The sequence below is a fragment of the Pseudorasbora parva genome, chromosome 13 (genome assembly GCF_024679245.1).
Source record: "Pseudorasbora parva isolate DD20220531a chromosome 13, ASM2467924v1, whole genome shotgun sequence".
In the NCBI taxonomy this organism is placed as follows: Eukaryota; Metazoa; Chordata; class Actinopteri; order Cypriniformes; family Gobionidae; genus Pseudorasbora; species Pseudorasbora parva.
The window spans coordinates 8,101,530-8,123,426 of record NC_090184.1 but is presented as its reverse complement, the minus strand read 5'-3'; the positions used below and the strand labels follow the sequence as shown (position 1 = coordinate 8,123,426).

The following is a 21,897-nucleotide window of genomic DNA, read 5'->3' as shown; positions in this document are numbered from 1 at the left end:
ACTGAGGATGCATGCCAGCTCCGATCCAATGACTATACAATTCTGAACAATTAATTCGAGCAAGCTATAAAGAGAAGTTTAGACAGAAATGGGCACAAATACGTGACATATTACAAGTGAAGCAAAGCGCAAGCTATTAAAGGGGTGATGAACTGAGAAATCAACTTTCCCTTGAGCTTTTGATATATAAAAGGTCATGGTCATATATAATTATCTTGTAAGTTTCAGAGCTGAAAACTTCCTTGTTAGTCAAAGAAAAGCTTTTATAGACACCAGGCTCAGAAAACGATTGTGAGCCTCATCCTTACGTCATTGCGCTACGAAACACCGCCTCTACAGCACATGTAACGGGTCCTGCACAGTAATGGGTCCTGCACAGAGGTAAAATTTGATCGCAACGGACATTGATCATCAAATAAGCCTAGGATCAGAGGAATCTTTTAGGATTTGCAAAATTTGTCTCAGACGGACAAATCGTGGGCAAAATCGCACAGAGTGCCCTCAGCTCAATTCAGTAGCCCTGCCCACCGACTCATGGAGCTGATCAGTTTATCGATACATTCTAGTTTATTTGTTGTTCAGAAAATATAAGACCATTGAAAATGGTTACCAATTAACTCATGGAGCCACATTGAGATCCATATATCTCTGGAAATTAATGGGCCTTAAAATGAAGGATCCAAAAGTGTTTTAAGAATTAGTATCAAAAAGGATATAAAGTCATTTTTTCACCCCTATAAATTTTGTCATTCTGACCCCTACTACAAAATATAGAATAACTCAGTAAATATAAATCCACCAGATTAAATATTGTGTCTTTTTTTCTTATATGATTGTCTTTCTTCAGAAACACAATGAACAAAAGCTGGGAAATTTTCTGAAAATTTGCATATTTTGACACAGAATGACTCAAATGTGTTTGTCTGAGAGCCTTTACACACACTTAACTGTAGAAACTGAAATAACATACACTGTGTGCGGTACAGTACACATATTTTGAGTGTCCCTTATTATGTTCCTTATTTTCCTAAAGAACCACGATTGTCACTTATTTTCTTTTCCAGAAGTTGGCAACCCTGCGCTTTATATAAAACCCCTCCAATATAGTTGTTGTTACCTTAGAGGAGTAGGGGAGTCGGCAAAACAATAAAAAATAAAATATTAATAATAGAGTAACAGCACCTCTTTTGGGCCACTTAAAGCACTGTTTATACATGCACAAAAACACATATTTGTAAACACATTTTCTAAAAATACTGGAGCACCTGAACTCAAAGAATCTAAAGGTTCATAAACGATTGTCTTGATATACCATCACTTGTAAACGAGTGCCAGGTTCCTTTCATTACATAAGCAACAGCAGTGACTGTTCACAGCCACCCACACAAGCTGTGTACAACGTACAACACTGTGTGTGTGTGTGTGTGTGTGTGTGTGTGTGTGTGTGTGTGTGTGTGTGTGTGTGTGTGTGTGTTTGTGTGTGTGTGTGTTTGTGTGTGTGTGTGTGTGTGTGTGTGTGTGTGTGTTTACTGCCAGCTATAATTAAGAGAAACTAAACTACATTTGCCTCTAGGAAATACCAGTGCTTTTGGTAAAATTACAGTTTTAAAAGGTGCAACCCCAAATATATAAAGAGATTACCGTTTTTAGAAGGAAATAATATGAAGAAAAGAGAAAAGATAGGACGTTATGTATTAAAAATAGCAAGAATAACAGCATGCAAGAACTGTAGTTACTTACCCATTGTAAGATTTTAATGAATCCTAATGGCTGCTTGATGATTGTGAACTGCCCAGTGGCGACCAACTGAAAAAAACAAATAAACAGATTATGTCATTCAACAACAAAAAGTACTGCAAAAAACCTGGTATATCTATCTGTGAAAAAGAAGTACAATTTAGCATACTTTTAAGAGACTTATTATGATAATATACCATTTTTTCAGACCATTTTTAACGCTTCATGTTAAAGTAGCCTGACGTGGTCATTCTCAATTAATCCAGTACCATAATGATTCAGGGTAAGACAAAACTGTTTGGAAAATTGATTCATATTGTACACTTTTACTAGCCTGACGTGGTCATACTCAGTTCTAGTCAGAATATGAGTCTGAAACTGCTCCATTGGGCTGTGATTATGGGGCGTTTCAACCGAACCAGGAAAGACCTCAATTGGACAGACCTACAACCAATCAGAGCTATAAAGTTTTCAAATGTCAACAGAGCTCAACTGCACTGTGTTTTCGCGGGTTGTTTTCCATGTCCGCTTGTTGAAGTGACCTCAATTATGTGATATATATTGACCCAGGAATGTGAAGTTTAGCAGGCAACCATGTCAAAATAACACACGTTACCCCCAAATGCCTTTTTTTTTTTTCTTTTTTTTTTTTTAATGATACACAAAGTACTTACCAACATGATCATAGTTTCAGGAGAAATAGTGAAGGTCAATGCAGATCCAAACAAGCTCTCCGTTTAGGATTTGAACAAATTCAACCCAAGCCCCTTTGATGACGTACATGATTACGTTACGGTTTATCATCTGTCCATCATCGTCTAAAGCCCGCCCTGACAGTTTAATTGGTCCAAACAGTTTCTGTTTTGGCATAATTACTCCTCTAAGGATCGAGTCCAGACCGAACTGCCCAAGCTCGAATGTTGTGTTCAGGGCTGAGTTCAACAGGCATCCAGGCTAATGTTAAAGGGTTAGTTCACCCAAAAATGAGAATTCTCTCCTTAATTACATACCCTAATGTCGTTCGGGTAAATAAATTACACAATAAAAACAATAAATTACACCTCAAATATTTTTTCCCCAAAGTTAGTTTATGTCATTGAAGGCAGTTATCATCACGATGATTTCATTTCAAGTGTTCGTTTTTAAAAAAAAGTTTAGTTTTACTTAGTTATCTGATGCTATAAAAACGGGGGGTGTGACGTCATGATTGACAGCTGAGATTGTCATCTTGAAGTTGTCACTGAGGCACTAACTGACTGTCTTCAGGATTTTTGGGAGCAGATTGGAATTTTAGCTTTAATTTCTACATTTCCGTAACTGTTCATTTCACACTAACATAACTAATTGTTCTGCATCTGTGAGAGTGTGGGCGGGCTTTTGATATCGCAGCTGTACTTCCTCCTCTACTTCCTGCTCTCTACTGCACAACTCCGGTCCCGAAATCGCTACTGCGCGTGCGCACTCGGTCCCAAGATGTCAGCGCCGTGCAGGCCACCTGAAAGCTTCAACTCGGGCAAGCGGAAACGGATGATGTCGAGTCGTCCATATTTTTTTACAGCCTATGGTATGAACTGGTGTGCTGACACTTAACCCGGAAGTTAGAAACTTTGCAGAGGAAGACGCGCTGTATCTAAGCTGTTGAATTCTACTTTGATTGTGCTTTAGGTCTTGGCATAGTGCTCAACATGGTGCTAAAGTGTGCATTTCCTGGATGCCTGAACTGTGAGAAACGTGATATTCTCAGGGTATACATCATGGTGCTTCGTGAGTTCACGTCAGAGGCCCAAAATGGAAAGCCCAGATGGGCTTTGTAACGATGTCTTTAGTGTCTTTTCTTGAGAGAGGAAATGACGTTGGTCATTTTTGGGTGAACTAACCCTTTAAATGCAAAATGTATTATAGTTTAAAATTACATAAAATGCAATTTAGTTCATTAGGGTTATGTTGATATTCATAGAAATTGTCCTGTGCTTTTGTTACTATTTGTTCCTGTATATAAATTGTTTTCCTGATTCTATAAAGCCCATCCCTCCGAAAAATTCAATGGTCTTAGATGTTTAGATGGCCAAATGTAGTTTCCTGTATTTTTATTGGCTGAAGTACCAAGCACAGGTTGTCCGGAAACGCCACGCCCCTTACCATTACCGGCAGAAGTCACATCTGCGGTGACTAGCAAGGGTTTATGATGTCACCAACCCAGGAAGAAGCTTGTTGTAGTCCAAACCAGCCATTTTTGTAGGTAATAAACTGCCATAACTTTAAAGAGCCTGTAAAGTCAAAATTAAGTATGTGATCTCAGTTTGTAACACCACAGAGAAATATGTTATTAACCACCCAGCCAAATTTGAATGATAATAAAAGTAAAAAAAATAAGAGATCAAAATCTTGAAAAAATAAGCAGTATTCTCTGCTCTCAAACGCTGGGGGCGTGTCCGCTGGCTGCGCCGAAACCACCCCCACTCGCGGGAAAGCTACCTCTGCCTCACTCAAATCGCCATACATGTTTGAGCGTCCAGTATTTTTTTACGGTCTATGCTCCAGAGCCAGAAACAAACTAAGGCCGGTTTCACACACTGCATGCGTTAGCAGGGCGTAAGCAGCGTGTTTTTTTCGGTGCCCATGTTAACAGATTAGAGCACTGTTTACTAATAATACTCATCGTTAATAATCACACAAATGATTAAACCCAGAGGAATATTAAGGTTACTTTTATCATGTAAACTACCTATACAACATGTTATATGCATGTGTTTTTGGGACAAAGGGGGAAACGGTTGCATTTACAGCATATATGCTTCCCATCATAAATCAAAGCACGAGAATGACAGTGTCAGAGGAGAACGAGCCGCGGTTCATCTGCGCGAGACGAACGCTGCCGGTGTGAATGCACAACAGCGCGGCTCCCGCTCTGCTTCTGCCCTGCCAACGCACTGCTTGCGCGTGCAGTGTGAAACCGGCGTTAGAGGACATTGACATATTCGATAACCAACATCATCCCCCTCGATCTGCAACAGAATTCTCTGTGCTTTTTTCCTCTCAGTTTTATGCAATTTAGCTAGTTATGTAACTAGCGTAAACAAATAAAGTTAGGCTAGCAGGTGGCGGGACGGGAGGATGAAAGCGGGAGATAGTCGGTTCAGCCCCATTCACCAGTAACAGCGGATTATCAGTGAATCCCAGTTGTCTTCGACGAAAGTTTATAAAACTATCCTGTGTAAAATGATCTCTACAGAGGCGGTTGTTAGTGGTGATCCTCAACTCTCTATCAAATTGGCTCTTCATAAAATTAATCCACCTCTTCTTGATATGATCGTTTTTCGGATATTTAAATAAGGACACTGATCTGTTTTGTAAGTGACTACATCCAGGTAACGCATTTCCGCGACGAAGGCATAGCTAGCTAGCAAACTGTAGGCTATAGTAACTAATAGTACTCGCGATTGAGCGGCAAACTGATGCGAATGTGCTCTAGTAATGAGCCTCAGTGTCTACAGCGCGTCATCGACAGTAGGGGCGGGGCCAGGCGCAGAGGCTCCAGTGCGTCATCGAGCCACCGTTTTAGCCCCGCCTAGAAAATCCTGAGGACAGCAATGGTGAAAAACTGTTTAACGGTCTAACTCCACAATTTAGTACTTCACAGTTCACAGTCTTTGCAATGTGTTTTAGCAATACATTTCTAACATTTATAATGTGTTTAGAATTTTTTCATAGAATTGCCTTTACAGGGACTTTAAAAGACAATATCTCCGTTTGCATTGAACTTTCAGCACTGTAACTTTGCAGATACTGTTTATACTCAACCAGCAACATTACACACTAACAAAAGTAAAAAAAGTGAAATTGCATGCAACCACCCCTTTAAGTTAAATACTCAAATTGTTTTGTTGTGGTATTTTTTTACTTAATTCAAAAAAGTATATTTTTTGATTTCACAGCTTTAAAATGTACTTGATATTTTTTATGTTTCTCCAAAAAAATTCAGTACATCATAGTTAAGTTTTTATATTGTATACATAGCCTACTTAAACGTGCAGTATGCAAATTTTGGCCACTAGGGGTCACTCATTCAAAATAATAACAACAGACGTACTTTGATGACGTCGGGAAAGTGCGTGGGCTCATGGGAGTTGTTGTCATTGTCACTGTCAACCAGCGAATCTGGCATCTCCAGCAGAAAACATGTTCACTGACAAGGTAATTGTTATATTACATCTCTATTATTGTTAAGTTTAGTTACGGCTTTTCACTTTGTATAATGTCAATCTAATGAAATAGCAGCGAGTTACCGTTACTTAACAAACTTATCAGTAACGTTAGCTAATGTGTGAGACAGAATGTTGTGCGGGCGGTCGCTATGTCAACATACCTATAAGTTGGTAGGCTATGTTGACATATTAACCGCGCATCATAATTTGAGTTACTCAAATTATAGATATGTTGACATGGCATCCGCGATTGTCGAACATTCTGTATATCAACTGTTCAATAAGGAAATAAATTTCAATTTAGTTTATCATTACCAACATAAAATAGTAAATGAGAGAACCAGCACCAGCAATACGTTGTTCATTGGAACACGCGCTGTGTCGCTCCCCACGTTCATCAATCATTCTAATAAACATTTATTTTTGGAACTCAGAGATATATGAATAAGTAGATCATTATTAAATCGATATTATATGTAGCTAGTATTAACATATGATAAAAGTGACGGTCACCTTGTGGCATATTACCTTATGAAGCTAACGTTACTTTCTCCAGCTACATATAAAACCAATAATAGCTAGTCCATCTGCGTTTTACACATGACATCGTGTCACCAAATATACGGATAGAAATATACTATCAGTTTTAAAAAGTCTCAGTTTCAGTCTCCAAAAACACAGAATCCGCCTGTTTGAAAAGCCGATGCAATACAAAATGTATACGTATTCAGCTAAACGCGTCTCAATGTGGTCAAGATCGCTATGCAATATGCAAACATACAGCATGTTATGATTATATGATTATTATGTTAGCTGAATGGTTACTTAAATTACCTGTTTATTAAAACGAAAGCGAGATCAGCATATCTCTCTGCAGTCCGAGCTTGTCACGAAGATTTCGCCATCTTTCAAAGGCTTCTCCAAGGTTTACACGTCTCTTGCTTCTTCTACTGTCCCAAAATCTTCTCGGGTCATTTTTTTTCACCCGTACGTTTGCGCTTTGTTGAGCTGGCAAAACGTTCAGGCAAAGAGTAGTCATGATCCATTATCATACAGACTTTTTTATACGGGTGTTCCCCTTATACTGTCAGTGTTCCTCTTTGAGTTTGGCGGTTTTCGGCGAGTTCCGCAGGAAGCAAGACGCAAACGTGGATATGACGTGAAAGACGGGCGACATAACGGAAATAAAGACACGGTCCGTGTCTTCGAATTAAAATATTAATTTCTCTGGATTTAGAAGTTAATTGGAACTGTCGGGATAATGTAAACACACAACTTTAAAAAATATATAACATAGATATAGTGATCTTTTATATTTTTAATGCTGAAACATTACATATTGTGCCTTTAAAATACGATTCGAAGTGCACATTAACAAATATTATGCACACTGCTTTTTCACAAGAGAGCTATCTTTGTACCTAAAGTATATCTGTCTGTAGAATGTAGAAAGCATTTTCAGCTTTTCGCTTCTACTGAGCACAGTCGCGTATTTTGCATTCGTCTCTTTTCTCTGAATACATTTCCCCCCTCTCATTCTCGCTCCCTGCCTGCGTCAGTGATGACGACACAGCTGCCCGCCGCAGCGTCCACAGAGCGCACGTGAGGGGAGAGGGAGACTTTGCGAGCATTAGAATTAGTCAAAGCTGCTTATCTCAACGTTTCCTTTATGAAAGTGCAACTAGCGAGCATTTGCAGGCTACAGGCCGATATATTTGACTCGCACAGCGGGCATAGGGCCAGAGAGCACGCGAGAGAATGCGGCGCAGTGCAGACTGATGCAGCGTCGCACAATCATTTCTCACTTGCTCTTCAGTGCCCATGCAAACCATATACCCGCTATTGAAAACCAGATTGCGATATCCATGTTATGTTATATGTAAGACAAACACTGTTTAAATAGTATTCTGAAGTTCGATTCATTTAAGGGAATCGGTTCTCTCGGGCGGTTTTATTTATTAAGCTAAGTTAGTTAGAATCGTCAAAAGCAGCATTCTAGTTTTGGTATATTTATACTGTATATTTTTCCAACCATAGACTGTAAAAACGTCACCCACTCACAGTTTTATTCCCAAAGGTCTCCCATTCGATATATGAATCGGCTCGTTCGAATCACTAAAAAAAAAAGGTTCAAAAACGATTCGTTCGCGAATTGGACATCAATAAATACAGATAGATACATGTCGTACTTTTATTACTCATCATCACACAGATGCTACATGAAAAAAATAAAGAATTTAAGCTATTTGATCAGCGAGTCTGAATCGTGCAGCTACCCGTTTGTTGTTAGTTCAGTCATTCATACTAAATAATAACGTAACGTTATATCCCATCGTATAAAATTCCACCGTCGCAATCGCAATGCATTGCTTGCATCCTATTGTTATTAATCCGTTTTACGCGAATTGTCTTGAATTGCTAACGGTTTTCTGTAGTGTTTTATTTGTGTGACATCAAAAAGGGATTCCCTGAAAGTCAACAAGACGTCGTCTCTAGGTATATTCTTGTCCTGATAAGTCCTGTTAAAATCAATGTTAGTCAGGCAGATAACAGTGCCCTGCTTGCCTTTATACCTATATGCGAATAAGTTTGAGGACTTTGCAGTACATTGTTTATTATGCGAATAGCTGTGATTGAAAGCCTTACCTGGTTGACAACATCCATCTCGGCCACCTTGACGCTGATAAGAGGATCAGACGAGTGGAGGCAGAGCACCGCTACATCCGGGTCACAGCAGGAGCAGGAGCTGCTCCCAAACTAACAACAGGATAATCTATCGGTCAAGTCATGCTTGTCTGAGGAAATGTGCTTCTTTCACAGTTACGCTCCTTTTCAGACTGTACTGCTTATAACAAATAATAGGCATAATAATTGTTAAATAAATAAAATATTTTGTACAGTATGAAAATGTCGAAATATTTCTTATTTTGTTTATATATATATATATATATATATATATATATATATATATATATATATATATATATATATATATATATATATATATATATATATATATATATATATATATATAGAAGCAACAGAAGATGCATGTTTTCCTGATGACAAATTAGGTAAAATTTACATTGATCTTCAAATTCAACATTGTCCCAACATTGTGTTTCCTTCTGGGGCATCAGTGAATGTTTTTATTTTTATTTTTTATATAGTTGTATTTGAGTCCCTCAATCGCTTCCAGTTTGAAAGATCACAGTTATTATTAAATATAGCTTCGATTGAGAAAAGTTGGTACGTAGGTAAGTACGTTTTTACTGCCAAATAAGGTCAAGGAAATTCATTTTAAAAACCTGCACCGGTATTATCCATGTATTGAGTTTCTTAACAAATTTAAAGAAGACCTCTCACCACAATGCTCTTTTTGTAAATTCGAATCTGAAGCTCTCAAACATTTGTTTTGTAATTGTAAATATTCAGAAGAATTTAGCAGGTATCTATGTTGGTTTTTGATACATTTGACAAAATAATTAAAATAGAAGAGTCTATGATCCTATTCTTGGACTGTAATACTGGATCTGATATAATTGATAATGCATTAAAGTTAATTATTCTTCTTGTGAAGTTTCATATAGCCTGCATAAAGCTAAAGTAATGTCTATCAGACTCTAATGTCTATCTAGAACTCAGTTACTAGAAATAAGAAGTGTATTAAAACATCTCTCATATTGAAAAAAGTAATTAGCAAAATGTAATAATTTACCTTGTACAATGTAAGATCTGTTATGTGTATCCCCCAACTTCAACTTCAGCTTCTGTTTTTTTTTTTTTTTGTCTTGTTTTTGTTTGTTTGTTTAAAGTTACATATCATTGTATGTTTTGTTGGAAAATTGTACAAAAAAAGGAAAAAAAAATTCAGATAGCTTTATTGGCATGGCGAAAGAAATCTTAACAAATAAAAGCTTCTCTCTCTCCCTCTCTCTCTCATTTCCGCCCCGCATTAAATCCAGGAAGTGACGTAACCCAGTTTGCAATAGGGTAGGCATAGGAATATACATTCCGACATGGGATTTAAGTATTGGGAAAAAATTACCTGATCAGCTATCAGTTTACACGGCAGAGTTGATGGCAATTATTGTAGGGTTGCAGTGGTTGGTGGAAGTAAAACCAGACAGAGTGGTATGTTGTGTTGACTCTGTAGCTGCCCTTTACAGTATTCAAAATATGAAATCTAATAGAGAAGATTTAATGCTAGAAATCCTTCAAAGTTTATTTAGACTAAGAAAGCTTCAGATAGATGTGAGATTCTGCTGGGTACCTGCTCATGCTAATATAAAAGGGAATGAGAGGGCAGATAAAATAGCAAAAAAATCAACGATATTATAAGTATCCCCTTTGGTAAAGGAGAAGCTAAGGCAATGATTAAAAAAGAAATGATGAAGAAATGGCAATATAGGTGGAATACTGATAATAATGGAAGGAAATATTATAGTATACAGAAATCTGTCAATGCACAGGGTGTAATCAGAAGAAACAGAAGGGAGGAGGTAGTTTTAACCAGAATGAGGTTTGACCACACGGGGTTAAATAAAACATTGTTTATGTTAGGTAAAAATCAATCAAATGAATGCAAAATTACAGAATGTGTGGAACACATAATGTTGCATTGTAGGAAATATGTAGAACAAAGGAATAGTCTAAAGCAAAAAATAAGGCAGGCAGGAAGAACATGGAACCTTGAAGGTATACTGGGAACGACAGGAGAAGGTATATAGGACACACAGAAAGCAGTTGTGGAATACCAGAAAAATATAGGGGTATATTATAGAATATGATGGGGTTTTTTTTATTTTTGTTTTTTTTATTTTTTATTTATTTATAATACCATGATGTAAGGTAGTTTCATTGAATCCATGCTTCATACTCTGGTACAGTAGGTGGCGGTATGCACCTGATAAGATATGGTTGCAATCCGCCATTAAATTAAAAGAAGAAGAAGAACACAGTTTGCTGCTCCTCAAGAGCATGGCCGCTTACAAGAGCATTGGGGTTGGAAGGAGTTTAGCTGTTCTTTTAACGAGATCGTAAGTCGTTACTGTACTATTTAATACTGCTCTATATCAGTGCGGAGTTAGAAGTAATGTCTGTCAGATTGCTTAGAGTCGTGCGAAGCGTTTGGGTTTTAAAGGGTTTCATAATAGATTATCACTGACACTGACAAGGTCTGAGTGACGCAGAGGCAGGGTACTTACTGGAGTAATAAAGTCATGAATATTCATAAGTTGACACATTGTTATAATCACTGTTATACACTTAATTATATCTATTTGTACTTTTCTAGATTGATTTCTGTAATGCAAAAGCTGGTTACTAAACGGATTAGAAAAATGACCATGGTGCCCATAACCACCTTCAAAATACATTTAACATAGAAACCATAACAAACAATAATAACGCGATCTTTTTCAAACGTCGATGCTAAGTTACTATTGTTTTACTCTACTAACAATAACTAGTAATTTGTCCGAAACTGACTACCATTAACAACAAAAAACAAAACAGCAATGATATATTTATATAGTATCATCACACAGCTATTATATAATAATACTATGTTAATGTAATATTGCAGGAATATTTTTTGCGAGAGCACTTTATATGTTATTCTATATGTTAGTAGGGTATATCAGGAAAATATCTCATCGTAAAAATCTGTACAATAATTTGATGATTTGCTGTGCTCGAAGTCATCCTGTGTGCAGTTACCATGGGACAGGGCTCAACAGACCCCCCCTTCACAGAGTGCGCAAAAGGCAGATTCCACAGCAGACAAACACTATGTTTAGTAAGTATTACCAATATTCAGCTTGTACATTATGATAAAGTGTTTGGTTGAATGAATCATAACGCTTCTTCCATCTCATCAGTCAGAAACATGTTTATTCAGACCCAAGATACTCCAAACCCAAACAGCCTGAAGTTTCTCCCTGGTCGCATGGTGATGGAATCGGGGACTCTGGACTTCGCTGGACCTCGAGAGGCGTATTGTTCGCCCTTGGCAAGGTGAAGATTGTGTTTTTATCCAGTCTAAACACTAACACTAACACTAAACACATCCGTTGTTTATTTTGTTTATTGGGTCAATGACGTGACGCCTACATTTTCTGTCCGATTGCCTTTTTTTGCCCAGTTAAAAATGGTTGAATTTTTTCCAAAAATATTAGTTTTGTGAACATTTTTATAGTCATTTAAAGTGTCGAAATATCATGCCGTGCGACCATCTGGCCATAACTGCCATTTTAAAAACATTGTTGAAATTACCCTTAATATATTCAAATGTATTTTCTACACCATTTGGTAGTGTATGATTTGATGCAACCATCAAGAAACTACCAATTATAGACAATTATACTACCATTAATTTCAGTAATTATGCATTTATTAGTAATTTATTATTTATTTATTATTTTATTTATTTTACCAGTTGCCACTGCCAAGTATAGAAACAAAATGCTCGCCATAGGCATCGTGTTAACTCGAGCAAGAGCAGAGTATATTGCCAGGAGAATAGGAAGGGGCTTAAAACAAGGCCACATGTGTGACCCTGGACCCCTGCCTTTAAAGTTGTCTAAATTAAGTCTTTACCAATGCATATTACTACTAATAATACATTTTTTAATATACTTATGGTAGGAAATTTACAAAATATCTTCATGGAACTTGATCTTCTTTACTTACTATCCTAATGATTTTTGGCATAAAAGAAAAAGCGATATTTTTGACCCATGGGATAATTTTGACCCATTGTTGGCTATTGCCACAAACATACCCATGAGACTTATGACTATATATATATGTTCATAAGAACAATTCTGTGAAATTAATAATTAATAAAATTAAATCAATTTTTTTAAATTTCAATTTTGTGTGTATGAAATGTATTGTTTATTGATCTCTTTAAATATATTTTTAATAATTTTGAAGCGACCACTCAACATGTCGTGTGACCAATAATAGAAATAACTGTATTAAAATAAAATATCTAATTTCTGTGGCTGAAACAGGACTCCCTGATACAGAATACTTAAGTGAATGGTATTTTTAAAACATTTTATCAGTTTTATGCAATTTACAAGAATAATAAATCTGTTAACTACATTAAGAAAGCAACTCTTAATGTTTGAACAATTGCAATAGATGTTATTATTTGTTTGTATTTTAAAATGGCCAGTTGTAAATCCTTATATGTCACTGACCCTATTATATATTTTTAAACTCTAAAAATCCACTTTACAATAATTTTTCTTTTATAAAATTGGATTAAAATGTATTTTTTAGTATTTAGATTATTTTGAATTTGAAAACACTACAAAAACTGTAATGTATTAGAGGCAATTTCAGTCAAACAGAAGCATTGTTGAGCGTGATTTCTCCAAGTACAACATGTTCCTGAATTATTTTGGAACAACGTTTCAAACAACCAATCAGATATGAGGGAAAAGTTTACAGTTTGCCAAGTTTAGGCTACAGCTAGGGTTAGATGCTTCTACATCAGTGTTATTCACCTGTCAGTTCACCTGTCATGGAGAAAAAATGTTTAAATGACAGATGAATGACACATGAGCAATAGTAGTATTGATGCTTGACATTGCAAATACCATTTGTGATAAATATATCTATATATATAATTTCCAAATAATGGAAACTATATATATATATATAGGTTGCATTAAAGTTAATGTGCCTATAAAGGCAGGCGTCCCAAAATGTTTGGCAATATAGTGTTCCTAGCAGAACCTGAAGGGGATTCTGCTGTACTGATGCTGTTTGTATTCCTCAGACAGTTGTTCAGAATTGAAGGAGTCAAGAGTGTCTTCTTTGGCCCCGACTTCATAACAATTACTAAGGTAAAACACCAGCCCGGTTAAAAACTGTTATGATTTAACTTGATTTTTTTAAGCATTATGCCTCTTTTTCATTCAGGCTGATGGTGAAACGCCGTGGAAGGTGATCAAACCAGATGTCTTTGCTACAATTATGGACTTCTTCACCTCTGGGCTTCCTGTTGTCAATGAGGCAGATGCCCCACGTGCCGACACAGGTTGAACATTGTTCTCTTTTTTCCTCGAATGCTTATCTTGAAATCATCACTAAATTCAAGATCTTTACAAACGTTGCTCATGCCTGCAGCTCCTTCGGAAGATGATGATGAAGTGGTGGCCATGATTAAAGAATTACTGGACACACGCATAAGGTACCACAGTACATTTCTGTACTTTCTCTATTATGTTCAGTGCAGCCTTTAAAGGGATAGTTCACCCAAAGAGGACAATTCTGTCATTAATTCCTCGCCCTCATGTCACTCCAAACCTGTAAGACTTTTGTTCATCTTCAGAACACAACTTAAGATCTTTTTGATGGAATCTGAGAGATTTCTGTCCCTCCATTGACAGCTATGCAACTACCACTTTGACACTTCAAAAAGTTAATAGAGATCATAAAACTAGTCCTGGATGCTGAACCACTTCATTCTAAACAGGACAACTGGACTCAACAGGAATACTCTAAATGGATTGCCGTAGTCAGCACTTCTTATGTTTAATCACAGAAGTCGTAAGAATAATCATGCTAGCAACCTCCTTTCCTCTATTTGCATGTCCTACCTCAGGCCCACCGTGCAGGAGGACGGCGGTGACGTGTTGTATCATGGTTTTGAGGACGGTATTGTAAAGCTGAAGCTGCAGGGTTCCTGCAGTAGCTGTCCCAGCTCCATCATCACACTGAAGAGTGGCATCCAGAACATGCTGCAGTTCTACGTTCCCGAGGTGGAAGGAGTTGAGCAGGTGAGGAGTTAAGGACTATTCTCCACACGTTTTTTTAAAGTGCCCCTATTATGCTATTTTAAAGGATCCTAATATTGTTTTAGAGGTCTCCTACAATAGGTTTACATGCATCCAATATCAAAATAACACTGGAATTTTCTTATAATAAACATTGCACAAGCCTCCAGACTGCGATTAAAACGGTAGCATTTGCGACAAAAAATATTAATTTGTGAGTGATATTTTTGCTGAGATCGCCACTGGCGACCATATAAATTTACGTGATTTTTTTTTAACCTCGTGTTCTGTGATGAGTAGCTCATCACATCTTTTGTTGTCTTGACGTAATAAAATGAGATGACGCACAGCTGAGTTGCAGTGGAGAAAAAAAAAACTACCAAAATACGATCGGAGACTGGGAGGATCTAGACTGGGTAAACCCAGCCTGATCTGCCGGCGATTTGATTTCGCCCTGCAACTCAGCCTGGAAACCTGTCTACCAATCATTTCTACTGCTTCTGTTACACTTTTGCGGGAACTAATCACAGACTGGCCTATCCTTCTGGCACGCTATTGGCGGGTTTAACACGATGACAAATGGAGAAGCGATGGGTCGCTGCCTGTTGATCACGCCTCTTGTGGTTTGATTGGTTGAAGGACTATCCAATCACATACAGTCATTCGAAAAACTCGTTGATCACACGCCTCTAATCCATATATTTTTATTTAATATTTTGTCTATAAGAGAAGGAATGCAATGAGCAAAAATTTTAATTAAACACTACCCATATAATTGCATGTGAACAGCCTGCCTTTCACCAAATTTATCAAACTATTTATCTGCCTTTTGCAAAACGATACTCATTGGCCAAGTGATGCTGACATTATTATGGTCTGTGACACTGGTTCAGATTCTGTGTAAAGAACGATTCTTTGTGACTATGTAGTTCTCAAGTTGGAAAATTCGATTCAGATCCTACTTTAAGTGAATCTTAGTTCCCAGGACACCACAAGATGGATGAAAATGCTAATACTGTAAAAGAGGGAAGACGTGACAACATGACACAGTCACTTCTGCGTGAGCCGAACAACGTCAACACCAGGACTCCGATTTTACCTCACTTTGTCCATTTTGCCTCACTCTTGACTAACAAGACAATAGGGTTAGATTTGTTTTCAAAGATTAATGTAAAAGCCCTTATTTAAAGGGATAGTTCACCCAAAAATGAAAATTCTGTCATTTACTCACCTGTAAGTTGTTTCTAAACCTGTAAAAATTCCTTTGTATTGCTGTACACAATGGAAGATATTTGGAAGAATGTTTGTCACCGAGCAGATCTCACCCCCCCATTGACTACCATAGTGGGGGAAAAAAATATTTTCATTTAGATTTTTCAACAGAATTTTAATTTTTGGGTGAACTATCCCTTTAAGTGGCTTTGTCATTCATTTCAAGAAAGTTTGTAATTTGTCATGTACTGTTTTGTTTTTTGTTTTTCCATAACTCTTTCCCTGCCAATGTTTTTTTTTTAAGTTGCCAGCTACCGCCAGGGTTTTTGATCATTTTCACAAAAATGTAATGGCCCCAGAATATTTTGTTGTATAAATATCTGAGCGTGCAATATATCAAAAGAACAAACAGACCCTCCTCTGCTTTGAACAAAAAAAAGTTTTATTCTAGCTTCATTCTACCCTGATGTGGTCATACTCAATTCTAGTCAGAATATGAGTCTAAAACTGCTCCATTGGGCTGTGATTTTGGGGCATGTTTCAACCGAACCAGAAAAGACATCAATTGGATAGACCTACAACCAATCAGAGCAACGAAGCGATGCATTGTCAAATGTCAACATTGTTCAACCGCACTGTGTTGCCAAGTCCGCGTTTTTCCCCCCGCGGGTTGTTTTTTATGTCCGCGGGTTGAAGCGACTATTATGTGATGTATAGACCCATGAGTGTGAATTTTAGCAGGCATTCTTGCCAAAATAACACACATTTTACCCCCCAAACGCCCTTTTTCCCCCAGAGAACCCCTAAAAAAATTGTGGGTGGAGCTAAGTTCGGCTGGCATCCAGGCTAGCTTAATTCCATTTTGATCTACACTTATATATGTTTCATTAAAAAAAACAAAACATTTTGAACAAAAAATATCTGAGAAAATCACATTTTTATCCAGATGATGACCAAACACAGATGGAGTAGACTGAGTCCATCAGTACCCCTAATGCTTGCACAAGTCCCATACCTGGGTCCACATTTCATTCAGTAACATTTAGATAGTTTTGATTTATATGCTGTTTAATATTGATGATCACATTATTTTACATATGACTTGTTTTACTGTGTCTTTTTCGCCTGTGTTTTGATCTGGAGATTCAGTACTCATTCACAAGATGTGTAATAGTGCCCCCCTAGCATATAACAGTGAAAACACGGAAACACTGAAAATTCTGTGTTTGGCAGGGAAGCGTTTTCTCACAAATAACGGAAAATTCTGTGTTTGGCAGGGAAGCGTTTTCTCACAAATAATGGAAAATTCTGTGTTTGGCAGGGAAGGAGTTAAGAATAATAATGAACCCACCATTGAAGCAGTTCCCGCCCCTGAACTGCTGCTAATTCATACCGTGCGTGTCCACTGACGCAGAGCAGAGCGAGTGATTTCAGTTTATTCCATTGGAAGTTGAGCTGCTATAGGAATTATTTTAAGCACTTGCTCTGCTTTGTGCCAGTGGGCATGTACCATAAGCGATTTAAAAGCAAGGGGAAAAAAGAGGGAAAAACTCCTGTGATTACCAGTGTTGTCACATGTCGATTAAAGGGGGGGTGAAATGCTGTTTCATGCATACTGAGCTTTTTACACTGTTAGAGACTTGGATTCCCATCCTAAACATAGACAAAGTTTCAAAAACTAATGTTGGACGTTTGATGGAGTATTTCTGTGTTAAAAATACTCCTTCCGGTTTCTCACAAGTTTCGGCGAGTTTTTTTCGAGTATGGGTCTACTTGACGTTAATAGAACGGAAGGTCCTTGTATGGGTCGTACGGGCTCTTCTCCCGGTAGGGTGCGCGCGCCCGTAAACAGTCTCTCAGATGCAGATCCAGTCGTCCGTGAACACTTATGTGGCGCCGCGCTTCTCTTTATTCCTATGGGTGACGTCGAGCGACTTCAACGCTTCAGCACAGCATTCCGGGAAGGCAGCGCTGCATTTGAACCGATTTGAACGCAGAAATGACGGGAAGCTTAACAACATCGTTTCAGTCACGTCTCAAAGTGGATTTACACGCCACTGCTGTCAGGACTTTACCAAATCATACCAAAGAAGTGTGTTTTTGACGGAGCAGTCCCAGCGATAAAGCTTCGGTCCAGCTTTGGAAGCAGCCGGTGAGTTAACTTAAACTGCTTCAAATGTCTCTGCTTTTGGCTACGGACGCATGAGTAAACATCAGTAAACGACACGATCGCGTGCTTCGTCATTCAAATGCGCTTAACGGTTACTCCATTGTTGTTCTCTGTATAACGTTACAGTATTCTGACGTGCAAAACCATTTTGCTTGCTACCTCTAAGGTCTAGTTGCATACAATAGTCCATAAACCGAATCATGTCCTCATACACTGCGAGTAAAGACACAGAAATGTGGAGAGGCCACTAAATACAGTACATACCACAGAGACGGACGTCCTGATGTTGCCGTTTCTCCTGTTCAATTTATTTCTCCCTCAGATTTGATTCTGGATCATTATCTGTATTAGCTGAGATAGCGATGGGTTTCTCCACGCTTGAGGACGTCACCGCTTTGCGCGCTTGTCATTCTTTAGCTCCGCCCACACGATACGCCTCCAGGCGCTCGTTTTTTTCCGGAAAGACTCGGTACAGCCTATATTTCTTTTATAAATATAATAAAACTAAAGACTTTTCGGAGATATGAAGGATGCAATACTACTCTATAGGTACTCAAGATTGACATGAGATTGACTGAAACTGAGTGTTTCACCCCCCCTTTAACCAGTGGAAAAATTTCCTCACCGCGCATCCCTAATTGATCTACTCTTATTGGTCAAATGGCCAAGTCTGTTGTGATTGATCTACCACTTGCATCACGTGTCAGAAATGTAACATCCATTGCCATAGCTGAATGTTATCTCCAGAGGCTTCCTCAGCAGTTGTATACAGAGTGATATGAACAGTAACAATGGCGTCATTGTTTACAGGCCGCCAATGAAGACCATAGGCTGTCATTATGCAAATGTTTTAATAACCTTCTTTTGGAAGACAATAACTCCATTTTAACTTTGATCCGTTTACAATTACAAACAGCTATAATACACATTACATAACAATTTATATCCAAAAAAAGCATAATGGGGCACTTTGAAACAAAAAAAAATTCCTTCACACCCTGCAATAAGTTCTTGAGTATCTCATCTAATCTGCTGTCATTTTAATCTTGTAGGTAAAAGAAGAGGATGTGGATGTTAAAAAGGGTGTCATCTGATGTCATTCCTTTCTCCGTAATAAATGACCCATTACTGTCCCTTCAGTGTCCAGTCATGTAGAAGGATCTTTGAGTTTACTAAAGGCAGTTACATAGCTGGAAAATGGACAAATCTGTGTGTCCCCACACTCCTTTAAATGCATATATTAGCACAGACATTAATATCAACGGGATAGTTACATTTTTGGTGGTTCCAAACCTGTACGAGTTTCTTTCTTCTGTTGAACACAAAAGAAGACATTTGAAAGGATGTTGGTAACCAGACATTTGATGGCACATGATTTCCATAGTATTTTTTTTTTCTTACTAAGGAATGGTCAATGGCTACCATCAACTGTCCGGTTACCAACATTGTTTAAAATATCTTCTTTTGTGTTCAACCGAAGAAAGAATCTCATACAGGTTTAAAACCACATGAGGGTGTGTAAATGGTGACATTTTTGGGTGAACTATCCCTTTAAGGCATCAAGTGTGCAGAAAATGTTTTTTCCCTGCCTTTTTGGGTGGACAGTGTTTGGTGTGTGCTGTTACAGGTTTGGGGTTGGTCGCCCATAATATTTTATAGATTGTCACTCAAAGCACTGGTTAAAACAAAAAGCAGAGTTTAATGTATATGTGAACAAATTACATGCAATATAATATACATGAAGATATTGCTATAAGAAATTCTGAGGAATGATGGTTCTCAGGAATCATCATTTTATCATGGGTCATTCGTTTATTACAATTATTTAAAAGAGGTTTAATTTCATAGAAGGTATGCTACAAAAATGAAAAATAAGCAATACATTTCATTCACCAATAACTGTAGTGGTCTTTTGTCAGTGGTGTTGTACCTGGTTAAAGATGAACTGATGTATTCATTATTTGTCATTCAGTTGAAAGCGTCTGCTAAATGAATAAATGTAAATTAAATTACTATTATTTTTGAAAATGTCAATTTTCAAAGGCATTTTGATTACAGAATAGGCCACACATTTTTTTTAAATAGAATTTTCTTAGATTTACACATTTGTTTAGAAAATTTTACAAAAATGACAACCTATTTGGTCTGTGGCTACCCTTTTATAGAGGATCACATTTGTAAATATATATTTAAAAAAAAACACTCGACATATTAATGATAAATAAAATGTCACGCCAAATTCTGGTTTTGGCTTCTGATTGGTCAAAATGGTGTTTCAGTCACTATAATGTAAACACCTGTTCACCACATCATAGGGGATTATTATTTTTGTTGCATAGCAACATTCTGATATCTCAAGAGACTATATCCTCTGTAGGAAGAATGACACTTAATGAAATTGCTTATTAAAAAAATGCTTTAACAGAAATGTGTCTTTGGTATTTTTTATTATTTAGCAACCGTTTTATATTTGTCTTAATTGTATTTATAGCACGTTTGTTTAAATTTAAATATGTAGATACAAAGTAATAAGAAAACAGAAAATATCTTCTCACGTTCACTGTAAAAAAATTGTTTCAACTTTAAAAGTTGTGCTACCTTAAAATTTAAAGTTGTCAACAATTATTCAAGTTGTCACTTAGTACAACTTCACATTTCAAGTTGACTAAACTTAATATTTTAAGGCAGCATGAACACTTTTAAGTGTAAACTTTTTTTAGTGTCCTTTCTTATTTTGACTTAACTTTTTTTGGAAGAGTCCGATAACTAAAACATGATAGTCTAGTCCAGGGATATTAAAATCTTGCCCTGGAGGGCCAATGTGCTGTAGAGTTCAGCTCCAACCCTGATCAAACTCGCCCAGCTGTGATTTTCTAATGATCCTGAAGACATTCCCTGCGTCCCAATTCGCATACTATCCATCCTAAATAGTATTTGAAAATAGAATTAGTGGTTTACTATTTCCGGTCCGAATTCGAAGTATGGATCGATGCTCACTCTAACGGCTGATATTGCCCACAACCCCTTGCGAGTTGGACGAGAATTCGATTAGAACTACAAACGCGGATAAAAAGCGTTAAAAAACTACAAACATGACGGATGTGCGGGTCAGACGGTTAAGTAGAGAAGTTTAGATAAAGGGGTTTGAGTAGCCAACTATCAATATTTAACCTGACAAAAATATATTCAGTGTTGTCCACATTATATTTCACCTGCAGCAGCATTGTGAACTTTTTTAATGACACGTTTGGCCATTAACTTTTAAATGCATCATTAAACTGCAAACACATGAAGTCTCTGACCCACGAAGGCCCACACATGGCAGATCAACGAGCGCCTACATTTCTCTCCGATACGGTAGGAGATTAAACTGAATGTGGAGAATTTGAACTGTGACTAATCTGACGATGATTGACAGGGCAGATAAACGGTGACGGGATGCACGTAACTAAGCGACAGAGTCCGTTAAAGATGGCGAAGTAGTATGTCCCGAAGCTTGCATACTTTTCTGCTACACACTCAAAAGTATACCTTCACAAAAAGAGTACATACTTTTAGGACGTAGTATAAGTAGGCGAATTGGGACGCAGCTGGCATCTCCAGGTGTGTTTTATTAGGGTTCGAGCTAAACTCTGCATTGCATCATTGGCCCTCCAGGGCAAGAATTGTATAAACCTGCTCTAGTGTAATTGATTTTTATTTATTTCCTTATTTGCTTGTATAATTGCAGTTGTGTTTTCATTGTATGAAAAAGTGACATTTTGATAACTGTATATAT

The 21,897-nt window shown here is 37.4% G+C and overlaps 2 protein-coding genes across 4 annotated transcripts in view; one reads left to right on the top strand and one right to left on the bottom strand.

The window, feature by feature from the left end:
* Positions 1–8,709, bottom strand: part of sypb (synaptophysin b) — a 32,261-nt gene extending 23,552 nt beyond the window's left edge. For both annotated transcript variants that reach the window (XM_067412479.1, XM_067412480.1), the window contains exons 1-2: positions 8,589–8,709; positions 1,741–1,806 (exon numbers count right to left, since the gene is read on the bottom strand). In XM_067412479.1, the coding sequence (XP_067268580.1) occupies positions 1,741–1,806; positions 8,589–8,606 (84 nt within the window). In that variant the 5' untranslated portion in view covers positions 8,607–8,709. The remainder of the gene's footprint in view (positions 1–1,740; positions 1,807–8,588) is intronic.
* Positions 8,710–10,879: 2,170 nt separating this feature from the next.
* Positions 10,880–20,436, top strand: nfu1 (NFU1 iron-sulfur cluster scaffold homolog (S. cerevisiae)). Of its 2 annotated transcripts, none has more exons than XM_067412476.1 (8): positions 10,880–10,981; positions 11,645–11,742; positions 11,825–11,960; positions 13,738–13,804; positions 13,881–13,998; positions 14,088–14,151; positions 14,566–14,740; positions 19,172–20,436. In XM_067412476.1, the coding sequence occupies exons 1-8, from the start codon at positions 10,923–10,925 to the stop codon at positions 19,211–19,213; spliced, it is 759 nt and encodes a 252-aa protein (XP_067268577.1). In that variant the 5' UTR covers positions 10,880–10,922; the 3' UTR covers positions 19,214–20,436. The 2 variants fall into 2 exon arrangements, with proteins under 2 accessions (XP_067268577.1, XP_067268578.1); XM_067412477.1 differs by having other exon boundaries at positions 10,914–10,981; positions 11,660–11,742.
* Positions 20,437–21,897: the final 1,461 nt, after the last annotated feature.